A 12,678-nucleotide genomic window follows, 5' to 3' on the forward strand; every position below is an offset into this window, starting at 1 on the left:
ACCGCCAAGAGGCGGCACCACCACGGTGGCTGCCACCGGCCGAGCAGCACCGCCGCGTCCCCCCACCCCGGGAAGGAGGAGCGCGTGTGGGGAAGGAACGACCCGCCGCCGCCGACACCACCCGGCCAGATCCGGGGGCGCCCGCCGGCAGCGGCGGGAGGGGGGAGGGAGGGACGAAGGTGGGCGGACGAGGAGGGAGGGGGGCGCGCGCCGCCCCGGCCGCCTCCCGGGGAGATGGCGGAGGCGGCTGGACGAGGAGGAGGGGGAAAGGGGGAGGGGCGGGGTGGAGCGCCCGCGCTCGCGCGGAGCGACGGCGGAAACGGGGGAACGGGAGCGGGGGAGCGGGGCGCCGCGCCGGGCGGGCGGCAGCGGCGGGGAGGGCCTAGGGCCCGCCGGCGATGGGAGTGGGGGGTGGGGGTGAACCCTAGCGGGAGCGGGAGCGGGAACCTTTGTCTCTAATACAAATCAAACCATTTCTACATGTCCAAAAATCCCTTTTGGTGGCGTTTCTTTTAATTATTAGACCACGTGGGTCAATGATTGGTCGATCCTTCATAGACTTCTTCATTTCAAAGGATTTCCTAAAGAAATTTGTGAGGAATCTGATCCTTAGGAATTTTTCTCAGTGGGTTGTTTGATTCTTTGATAACAATGCATAGGAATTTTTCCTTGAGATTCATTTGTACTGGATTCCACAAACAAATAATTCATCCACTCCAACTTCTTGATGAAAATCCTAGGTGTTTCATGTGTACAATCAAACATTCATGAAGTCCCATAGTATTGAAGATCACATTCCATATCCATTCATGTGTTTTCTATTCCACGTTTTAAAAGTCCTATGAATCAAAGAGGCCCTAAATACATGGCTGGGGTGGTGTCGTAGGTCGGGCATGGACTTGTTCTAGGGGTGTGTGCAATCTCCAGCGGCTCTTGGGGCGTCGGGCCTTGGGTGGATGCTGGTAGTGGGGGGGTGGGGGGGGGGGGTGGGGGTCGCACGCTGGGCATGTACTTGTTCTAGCACGTGCGTGCATCCTCTGGCGGCGCTTGGGGCATCAGGCTTTGTTGGACGACCGTGGCCTACCATCATCAGCGCGCAGGGCCTCGGGCGGTGGTGGTGATCCGCATCTTGGTCGGCCAAGTGGCATTTGCTGCAGAGTGTGGTGGTTCAGTTGCCTCTTGTGCTCCATAGTGGCGATGGCCACCGAAAGATCTTGGGGGGGGGGAGAGGGAGGGTGTCATCTCTCCAGATCCGGCGGTCGCGTGTCATGTAGCTGTTTGGATCATGGAAAAGTTATGGCGAAAACACAGGAGTGACTTGACTTTGATGGTGATGCTTCTCAAGCACCTGATATCGACCTCTGAGGTGAAAGCCCAGGTCTAACCTGACTCGGTTATACCTGGCAATGGCGATGTTTATACGTCATTACCTTGTGAAAGGCATTGCTCGAATATGCTTAGATTGTTTCTTCAATGTGAAAACCTAGAGTTTGCCCTTGAGTGCTTGGATCTAGTGACGGCGGCGATTAAGCGTTTCTTCCTTCCTGAAGGTGTTGCTGTTGAAGAATCACATCTTTTGTATGGTGCCATGAGATCATTGGTGTGGATATGATCTTTCATGTAGTTTTGCCGATCACGGATCTGATCACTTTGGTTTTTTTCCTCGCCTATACATATCTTTGGTCTTATATGACTTTGCTATTTGTTGACATGTTTTTGTGTGTGTTGATGTTTGATGTGTGCATCCTAAGTTTCTAACTATGTAGATGTTTGAGTGTGTGCTCATCGTCGTCTTTGTGTTCTCTTGAGGCTTCATTTTGAGCCAATAAAACACATCATTTATCAAAAAAAAATCACATGTTGCCTTTTGTTTGTCAGGGTGCCCTGTGCGTTTTTCGTTAAGGGTATTCTGGATTGAACTCAAGTTTTAGACCAGCCAAAATATCAGAACTGTACGGGTCGAGGTTATGCATGGTTCATCTTTAAATCTGGCTTACTTATTTATCCCACTCCCAGCAGCCCAAAGGGCAAAGAGAAAACGGATGTAGGATCCCCATAATCGATATCCTGCGCAGGGCATGCCTATGTCTCACTTGACGCGAGAGACTAGGAAGTCTCGCCTCAAGCAGCTGGTAGACTAGGTCAGCCTAGCGCGAACCAAAGGCCATCGATGCTTTATTTTTTCTTCCCCTTTTTCACATTCTTGAATTCGTTTTTTCTTCACTTTTCACTTTTCTTGTATTTCAACATACTCTTAATATATCTATTAAAAATCACATTATATACAAAAGTTGAAAACTTGCTAATCGCGCATTGGAAAAATGTTAAATGTGTATAGAAAAGTGTTCTTACTGTGTACGGAAAATCTACAACGTTTATGTAAAAGGTACACATAAAAAAGTTAGAAATTTTTTAATTATGTATTTGGAAAAAGTTAAACACTTATAGCAAATGCTTCCAATGTACATAAAAAATATACAATGCATATGGAAAAAAGTAGACATAACACAACATGTATATAAAATAATTCAGATGTATGCGAAAAATCTTGAACGTGTGTATAAAAAGGTTGACATCAAAAGAAAAAAAGCAAAAACACTATTGAAAACAGAGAAATAAAAAACAAAGAAAAATAAATGAAATAAAACCTAAAGAAACCGTGGAAGAAATGAGAAAACCTGTGAAAGAGACGAAGAAACCCATGAAAGGACAAAGGAAAACAAAAAGACTGAAGAAAACATATAAAGAAACAAAATAAAATAAAATAAAAATGAACGGCCAAAAAACGAAGAAACCACAAAACAAAGCTGTACATCGAACGGGCGCACGAGAGCTATATCTTGCTTATAGTGAAATTTTTCTTTTTGGAGATTTGGCTTATAGTGAGATGGAATAAGCTCTCGCTTGAGGCGCTCCACCAGCCGGCTAGCCCATTAGCGCCGTTACTCGCTCCTGTGGTATAATCACTGCATGTACGCCGCTGCCTCGGATTTATCTGTTTTTTAATTTATTTTTGTTTGTTTTGTTTTCCTTAGATTCTTTATGTTTTCCTTTAGTTTTTTTGGTTTTCTATTCTCCGGTTTCTTCATTTATCTATCGGTTTTGACATGTTTTCTATATTTTCCATTTTTTTGGTTTTCTTTGTTTTTTCCTCACCGGACTTTTTGGTTAATGCTTTGTAAATTCCTTTTTTTTGTTTCTAATTGTTTTTTTCTTTCGTTGTTTTTTACACTTTAGTTTCTTTGTTCGTTTTCTTCGGTGTTCTTTGTCTTTTCGTCTTGTATTTTTGCCAATTTTCATCGGTTTTGTTTTGTGTTCAGCACATGTTAACCTTTTTCAATAAGCATTAAATATTTTCTATATACATCAAAAATATTTTTTATTTACAAATAAACAATTTTCAAATACATGATTAATATTTTTTAAAATTTATACTCCCTTCATCCAAAAATAAATGTCTCAACATTTTACTAATTCTAGTATGAAATTGTACTAAAGATGAGCACTGAGGGAGTATGTTTTGATGCCCACTTATATTTTTTGATGTCCACATGTTTTTAATACAAGATCAACATTTCATAATATGTGGCAATATTGTTTCCATGCACACTTTTTCAAAAAATGTTTGATTAACATTTTTCAAATCAAGTACTAACATTCTTTTAATACATGATCAACATTTTTCCTACATACGATTAACATTTTCAAATAAAAAATTATTTTTTTGCCAAACTTAAGATCTTTTTTGAAATATGTTTATTTTAGGATTTTTAAATGTAACAAAAGTAAAGCAGAAAAAAAGAAAATTGACTGAACGAACAAACAAACAGCGCCACTAGGCCGGCCAATTACTTCGTCCCTTCCTGCCAGTGGAAGGTTCATCTCACTAGAAGCAAGACATAGCCGAACCCGAACGGGTGAGCGATCGAGTGACCTGAGCTTGCGAAAGCAGACCTATGCTAATAGGTCGTCCCTATATATGCGTGCCTTCCGGTGGATGGATGCTATAATCGCTATAAGCCAGATATAGCATCCGTGATCTTATCCATCAGGAGGTGCTGTTTATCACTTTATGCAATTGTGAGCTCGCTCGCCTACAACGATCCATTCGTAGCCCTGTCCAATGCAGCGATATGTTTTTTTTACAGGTGCAATGATAGGTTAGGACCGCGACACCCTCACACTCTTCTAGTCCTAGCGAGCCTGGTGCGGGGCATGCGACATGGACCTCTTTTTCTTTCATTTTTGTTATCAAATACTCCCTTCGATCAATAATAGTTGTCATTGAGTTAGTGCAACGATTTGTTTTTTATCTATTTCCAGGATTGCTCTAAAAAGAAAACAAATTGTCTTTATATGTCTAATTATTTAAAAAGTTTGTGAAACCAAACAAAATTGATATAAAATTGTTCATGAATTTGTAAAATTGTTCGCGTAATTAAAATTGTTCGTGAATTTGAAATATATTCGTGAAGAGAAAAAATATTCGCTGAGTTAAAAAAAAATTTAATTCAAAAATTATTTGTGAATATGAAAATATTTATGAATTAAAAGAATCATGAATTCAAAAAAATATTAATGTTTGTTGATACAAAAAATATTCACGAATTCGTAATTGTTTCACTAATTGAAAAAGTGTTTTGAATGTAAAAATGTTCACAAACTTAAAAAATATTCCCAAATTTTAATTTCATGGATCTAAAATATATTCGGGTACTTCAAAAATGTTAATGAATTGAGAAAGAAAGAAAACGAAAAAAGGAAAGAAAACCGGTGAAAAAAACAGAAAAAAAAACTTCTGAAATTTTCTCAAACCCGAACGGAAGGTTCCGAAAACCGTTCCTGGTTCTTGACGTGAACAGCTCGAGGTTAGTATAGGGGTGCTTAGTGCTCACGGCGATATGCATCATTGTGCTGTCGATCTGCCCAGGTCAAATCCATGCAATGAGCTTGGCCATGCACGTCAACTTGAAAAAAGAAGACAAGTTTTGCATTTTCAATAGTGTTTGCAATATTTTGTTGATGGCTTCAACTTTTTTTTCAAAAAATTAAGAGCTCAATGGAGCTTGTCCTCCATTTAGCATTTTTTTTCGATAAGTGCTTGTTTGGATAGGGAGTAATAGCATCCAATTTTAACTTAACTTGTTTTAGTAAAAAAATCGAACGCGGTTTTGAGAAGAATTCAGTCCGGAACACGCCTACAAAAAATATTGTTTGCACTCATAAAGATTTATACCTATTCGTACGTAGCCATGATTGGCTCTATTTTCATGCATCTGGGAACACAGGAAAACACATCTACCTAAAACATAGTAATAAGGTTGGTTGAGGAATTTAGATAAACCTTTTTTTTTCGTCTATAAGCGAAAGGCAACGCTCCCGTCGGCTCATTGAAAAAATAATTTGTATGCAGGCTAATTACACTAAAGGAGGTATACCACATGATGCCCCAGCAAAGAATGTTCCTCTTGCGCCCGTCGGCGGAAGCATATGTTCCCTCCTCAATCGTCATCACCGGTAGTAGGAATGGCGCAGAAACTCGGACACCTAGCATGTACACATGGCTGGGAGTAGGGTTCCGGGAGGTGTCATGTTTAAGGAGCCGGTGGCACCGCATATGTCCAGGCTTCGCCCCCTTTGTGACAAGGTCTTTGTGCCGACGGGTCGCCGGGGATCAAAGAGTTCTATCTCTCCTTTGTAGCAACAAGGTTAATGGTTTTCCTTCTAATCATCCAAAGATTTTGATCATCTGCTTCATCTATTAACCACATCTCGGGCTCCACATCCATCTAGTTCCAGCACGGGCTCCTCTTCGGCGATCCAGATCAAACGATGGTGGGTGGGATCCACGATTGATTCTCCTCCTCGTAGGCAGCACACAGCCGCCGGAGAAGCCCGTGGTGAACGATGTCACGCCGACCTCCTCGTGGCCATCCCCAACCTCTCATAGGTACTGCACTAACTCCCCAGGGGCACATCAAGTGTTCGGTCCTTATTTTGTCTGCTGATTCCTAGTGCTGGCGTTCGAAAGAGATTAGTGATTGGTGGCTCAGGTTAGGTACTCTCCTATTTGTTGCTAGACATTGCTAATCTTCCGGCCTCTCTAATCACCCCACGGACGGAGCTCATGTATAGAGGTTGGATGCAACTGGCACCAATGATTCTCATGTAACGAAGAAGCAGCCCCTGTAAAATTTGTTCATGAATGACCCCAAAAATCCATACGTCCAGGTGATGGAATGCACAAATCAATTCTAAACTCACCTACAATCAAAGCTTTGTTGCTTGTGTCACTGTGTGTGTTATGGAAAAATAGCCCATTATATACACGGTTTCAATCCATCCAATCACTTCATTTTCTTCTTTCTCGGCCTATCACCCGGCCTCCAACCTAGACATTTCTGAAGTATTACTGTGCTACCTAAAATGCAACATGCATGATATTAGTGTTTTATCATTGACTTGTACTTTTCCCCATGTTATTAATGTATGTAGGGTTGCAAGTCGTTCATTCAGGAAGACCTCCTCAACAATTACACTGAGCAGATGGTCAACTACTGCAGAATGGCTATGGACAGTTGTCACGAAGATGCATTGGCTACTGCCTACTGCGGCCTTGTTTTGAAGGAGAAGGATCAACAAATATCAGAATTAGAGACCAAACTATACTCTCTAGCGTCAGAGCTGCATACTTCAGGGGAGAAGGACACGTCGAATAAGATAATGCTCGCCAAGAAATTACAAGAAGGGAGATACAGATGTATTATATACTTAATACTTTTTTGGTTCGTCATGATCATATATGTTGCTAGAATTTTAATCCCCACTTTGTAAGACTAGATGTCAGCTAGAGAATTTTTTTGTGGGCCTGAGATCATTCATTGTTGAACTAAATGAACGTATTGGATCTTGGCGGTTTTCTTGCTCTTACTGATTCATAATGCGCCGATGGTCCAAGAGAAAGCGTCTGAACATTCAGATCGATTTTGAAACATGATTGATCAATTCCATGTAATGTATGATTGGCACGGGCATGCATGGCCACTGTGATAAGGATTAGCACCAGAGAAACTGCAAGGATGTTCATTCACCTGTCGACTGTTACAAACATAAAGAGAAGATGGGCATGTAATCATGCACTAGAGAAGAGGCCAGTACGCTAACAACAAGAGACAACACTGATGCATCTTCTCAATTGTAATCTCATAAAAGTGATACTGTAGTGTGCGTCTACATCTCATTCAAAGCAGAAATATAACTCTGATGATAAATGCCATCGTAAAAATCTGAATGTATAATACTTGTGTTCCCCTTGTCATCTAAGTCTGTCTATTTGACTTTCCAGGTGTTTTCCTGTACAAAATTAAATAAATTAACATGGTATCGAAACAGGGTTCAACATGTACAATATTTCTGAAAATACATAAACTTCAAAGGTCTTTTCTTCTTAGCACACACTTCGTCATTGTTCTCTTTTCTCTTTCTCCCCCGAGTCATCATACTAACTTTAGTCACAAACCCTTTGTTCTTCACATACCCTAAGTAGAACTTGTACGCTTCGTTCTCGCTTTTAAATGTCTGCCTGACCATCGAGTCATACTCCATAAATTCATCTATCAAGATGCCTTCACCACCCATGTCGTTATCCTGTCATAAGAAACAACAATGCCCGTTACATATGTACATGAAAGAAAATACGCTAGAACTAAACCATATTAATTATAAATTGTCAAAGATTATCATCCGTAACTGAACCAAGAATCTCTGACATCCTTATTACAGAGTAATTTAACCCATTGTTTTCATGTTTATTGTTCAAGATTGCTTCTGTTCACATAGCATGGGCATACAGGCCGTACATACACTTTCATTCCTGTGTGATATGAATGTAAATCGCATCACAGCTTCCAGGTGTGTGTTGGCTCGAATGCTTCGTAAAATATACATATGCATACTTATCCTGAACTGCATAGACACCAAAGCAACTTTATCATCTCTATCCAAAAATTCAGGTTCTGAGAAATCTTGGTTTTCAAAAACCTTATTAAGTTCTTCTAAGAAGTAACACGTTTCCCACAATATCAAACTCATAATCTGAGGTGATGGCTATGGCGTTTGGGGAGGATCAGAGGCAACATACCAATGCGAGGGATCTCCACCACGACCCGCGAAGGAACCGATCTCCGGCGCCGTCCGAACATCGTGCGACTGAGAGAGGGCCGCCGGGCGGCGCGGGGTGGCTGCGCCGTTGAAGATCTTGGGGCCCCGTCCAAGATACTGCGGCGGCGACGGCAGGGCGGGAGAAGGAGCGGCCGCCCCTGTGCGACTCAGGCGATGGCCGCCGGGCAGCTAGGCGGCAGCAGAAAATGAAGAACTCTACGAGAATGAGATGGGAAACCTACGAACTAAGATAGGGACAATTCTTTTTTCCAGGTGTGATTACTTATGTTATTAGTCATTGCAATTACTCATATTATTAATCAATAAAATTATCATTAAAAAGGACTAATCTACCCTAACAGCCAATTACCAAAATGTCCTCAAGAGAAAAAATCAGGGATCAATAATGACTATTGGATCAATTATATACTACCCACTATTTACAGGAGTATGATGCACCGTAAAAAGTCTCTAATATTACCTATATTGGTTGCAAAGTACGTACATATATACTTCAAAAATGAACTAATTAACTGGACCAAAACATACATCTTGTCCACTCACATCTTGTCTACTTGGATAAATATATCTGGCTGAGCTTTCAAACATCGATGCGTCATTACCAAACCATGGGGTACTACAGATCAGCTTTTCAGTCTCTTTTTAGTCCCAATTCAAGTATGTGCTGTTGAGATCCTTAATGAGACCAAGTCAATAGGAGTGCCAATCATACTCATACGGGGAACCAAAATGACTGGACGAGGAGTAGCTGAACGGCCGGCCGTTCATGTAGATGCAAGCAAGAACATCAGAGGCAATGGATTAGTGGCGGCTCAGAGGTAGAGCTCTTCAAGAGTCAGCATCGAGCCAGTGTGATGGCAGCCGTGCCCGATAAGATGGAGCAGCCGAGCACCTAAGTAGCAATGGTTGGGTAGCAACTGAGCTGTGCATGCGTGAAGATGATGGGTGTATGCATTCGTGAGAAACGTAGTACTGAGCAAACTGCAGCGGCCATTAGTTACTAGCAGCAAATATAAAATGCATCACGTTTGGGCTGGGGGGGGGGGGGGGGGGGGGGCACGGCCCCCATGGACTCGCACATAGCTCCGCCGTTGATCGTGAAGCTAAAAAAAACCATGTACTACCTTGTCAATTATTGTTCCTCCTTTGGACGGAGGACTCAACGTCACCTGAGCGGTGGCAAGGTCGACACAGACCGCAATGATGCCGGCAAGCGGATTTGATGTGGCAACCTCGTCTTTCCAGCAGTCGGTGATAGATCCAGGACTGATGTCATATCGGGTTTATCTCGTCCGGAAAACTACAATGACAGTGGCCCTTTGGGCTACATCTAAGGTCTCTAAAAGCCCGATGCTGCAAGGACGCGGCTCTAGTGCATGTTCCAGTGGCGGCGGGGGGGGGGGGGGGGGCTTCAGTGACGCGTGAACCATTCGCTGCGTTCTAGCATTTTCGTGTGTGCTCTGTATTTTGACATAGTAATGATACATGTTGACTTTCTTTTTGCGAGGGAATGATACATGTTGACTGGTTTGGTAATAAAAGAAAAATCCAAAATTGGAAAGACAAAGCATAGAAACGTGGCAACTGGCACGCATGTGAAGATCGAACATCTATGATCCATTTGTTTGCTGATGCACACATATATCATGGAAACAATGCATGCATCACGTAAACACAGCAATTTGAGTGGAATACACGGACCTAAGTGCCACATGTGTTGCACAAAGTAATTCCGTCCTGACGTTTTTTGATGACAAGTTTAGTTACAAGAGGATGGCAAATTTAGTTGTGTAAACTTTATGTTTGGCTGGCAAGTTTCAAGTTTTTTTTGAAGGTTTTTTTTGGATGGCAACTTAGTGTAAAAAAGTTAGATCGATATTACTTCATGGCACATATGTGTCACTTATTGTTTGACATTTACATTGGGCGTGTTTGGTTGCCCGCACCGAGCCCAACCAGGCCCGCGCGGGAAGGGAGAGACCTGTTTGGTTGTCTAGTTTTCCTGTTGGGCCTACATCGCACGCTTCTCAAAGCAGCCCAGAGGGTGGCTCGCTGGAAACCCTCGGATCGACAGTTTCTCGCGAGCCAAGCTGAGTGCGGCGCGAGGTCGCACGGGCGGGAGCAGGCGCGGGCGAGGGGGGATGACGGAAGATGGAAATCTGGCGCGCCGTACCGGCGCCAAATTAGCCTCACCCCTCTTTCACTCGCTCACCCATAGCCACTGCCCCCTTTTCTTCGCTACTGCCTCACCACCGGCGGCGGCCGCGATTTCAGATCTTCGCTATAGGCGGCGGCCGCGGAAGAGGCGGCGGCGTTTGCGGCGGATCTGGTGCTCCCCTTATTGTTGGCCACCGTCTGGTCGACCTACTCTGTGCCATGGCTCCCCCTACGCCGTCCTCGTCTCCGATGCCGGTAAGCAGCACCCCCTTCCCCTTTGTTAGCTCGGTGGTTAGGCCTTTAAGCTAGGTGTAGGATCGATTTCCCACTGAACGAACCATCGACGTCGACTAGGTTATGGACGCACGGATGAGGATGATAATCCAGGCAGCAGCACTGATTAGTGTGATTCAGGCATGGATCATGTTCATGCACGAGAGAGCTATTTGTCGTGATGGGAGACCGTTGATCCACTATGGTCCATTGTTTCCCCGGGAACAGGAGAGGATCCAAAATCTGAACTACATCTACAACTTCAATGATGTTGAAGCTCTGCGGATGCTTAGAATGAAAAGAGCACCATTTGCCAGGCTTGTCGAGACCTTCAGGAACAGGGGCCTGTTACAAGATAACATCAACACCAGTGTTGAAAAGCAACTGACCATGTTCCTCCATGTTGTTGGCCATAACCAGAGGTTCAAGGTCATTCACAACACGTTCAGGAGATCAATGGAGACCATCTCTAGGTACTTCAAGCAGGTGCTTTTTGCTGTTGGGGAGATTAGAGGAGAGATGATCAGGAGACCATCTGGCCAGACTCCACCCAAGATTCGCGGAAACCCAAGATGGTATCCATACTTCAAGGTGAGCATTGACAATATGCACTTTTCATGGCTTGATATGCTTGTATTGTTCAAGTTCAGTACTAACACAGGCTAGTGATGCCATTTTCAGGACTGCATTGGGGCAATAGATGGTAGTCATGTCACTGCCAGAGTTTCTAGGTCACAGTCTGCAGCATACAGGGGGAGGAAGCACTACACAAGCCATAATGTGCTTGCTGCTGTTGACTTTGATCTGAAGTTCACATATGTGCTGGCTGGCTGGGAGGGGTCAGCGCATGATGCAAATATTCTCACTGACAACATGAGTCGACCTGATGGGATCAACATCCCTGACGGCAAGTTCTACCTTGGAGATGCTGGCTATGCATGTCGGCTGGGTATTCTTCCACCCTTCAGAAAAATAAGGTACCATCTCAACAAGTTCTCTGGTAGGAACTTTCCTAGGACTGCACAGGAGCTGTTTAATCTCAGACACTCCAGTCTTAGAGTAACTGTTGAGAGGGCATTTGAAGCTCTGAAGAATAGGTTTAAGATTCTGGATCAGAATCCATTCCACCCATACTCCACTCAAGTTAAGCTAGTTCTTACTTGTTGCATTCTGCATAACTGGATCCTCCAATGGGGCTTTGATGAACACGTGCCTGAGGAGGAAGAGGTCGAGCCTGACGATGTTGTTAGCTCAAGCCATGGTGTGGAGGCATTTGACAATGACGCTTGGAAGAACAAAAGGTTGAAGTGGGCAGAGGCAATGTGGCTTAACAGAGGTCAGTGCAGGATTTAAAGAAGAGGAAGAAAAAGCAGCAGCAGCAGAAGCATAGGAGAAGAGGAAGAAGAATCAGCAGCAGCAGAAGCAGAAGAGGAAGATGAAGCAGCAACACCGATAAACTATCCCCTATTTAACCAATGGCTCTTAACAATTTGATCTGTCATTTGTTTATAGTTAGGATAAACTGTCATTTGTTTAACTAGTTGGCACTATGTTCAGATTGTGTGTGATAAGGTCACCACTAGTTAGAAGTGGTGAAAACACCTTATACAGGTTGCAACCAAACACCATGTCATATGTGCACCTAATGCAATGCGGGCAATCAAACGCTGGGTCAAAAATGGTTGTCTCATGCAACTAGGGGCATGCAGGCAACCAAACTATGTGCATCTAAACTTTTTGACCTGCATCTCCTCAAACCGGCTCAATAGAGCCAGGCTCGCCGGGCCAGGCTGAATCGGCAATGTAACCAAACACGCCACCGCATTTCAGTTCATAGTCTTCGGAGTGCCACGCCACCACGCACGCTGGTGCGGTGATCTCACCATGGCATTGCAGGAACGGTGCAGGATGTCGATGCTGACAACACAGCACAGCTAGGCCTCGCCTCGTTAAAGCGGGAGAGCACCCAAAAGCGGAGCAGGAAAGCACTGAAAACGCAGCTAGGGGTACCTCATCTCGGATATCCTTCGCGAGATGCCGCGCGCGGCCGGAAAAAGGCGATCGAGC

The 12,678-nt window shown here is 43.9% G+C and overlaps 1 protein-coding gene and 1 long non-coding RNA gene across 2 annotated transcripts; both read left to right on the forward strand.

The window, feature by feature from the left end:
- Nucleotides 1-5,770: 5,770 nt before the first annotated feature.
- LOC123083131 (uncharacterized) lies at nt 5,771-6,959 on the forward strand. Its single transcript, XR_006439213.1, has 2 exons — nt 5,771-5,950; nt 6,496-6,959. It is a non-coding gene; the product is annotated as an uncharacterized lncRNA (long non-coding RNA).
- Nucleotides 6,960-10,695: 3,736 nt separating this feature from the next.
- On the forward strand, nt 10,696-11,940 carry LOC123083132 (protein ALP1-like; the record flags this gene model as incomplete). The annotated part of the gene is made up of 2 exons (XM_044505258.1): nt 10,696-11,097; nt 11,293-11,940. Coding segments are annotated over exons 1-2 (1,050 nt in total), but the record flags the coding sequence as incomplete, so codon positions are not given.
- Nucleotides 11,941-12,678: the final 738 nt, after the last annotated feature.

The sequence above is a fragment of the Triticum aestivum genome, chromosome 4A (genome assembly GCF_018294505.1).
Source record: "Triticum aestivum cultivar Chinese Spring chromosome 4A, IWGSC CS RefSeq v2.1, whole genome shotgun sequence".
In the NCBI taxonomy this organism is placed as follows: domain Eukaryota; kingdom Viridiplantae; phylum Streptophyta; class Magnoliopsida; order Poales; family Poaceae; genus Triticum; species Triticum aestivum.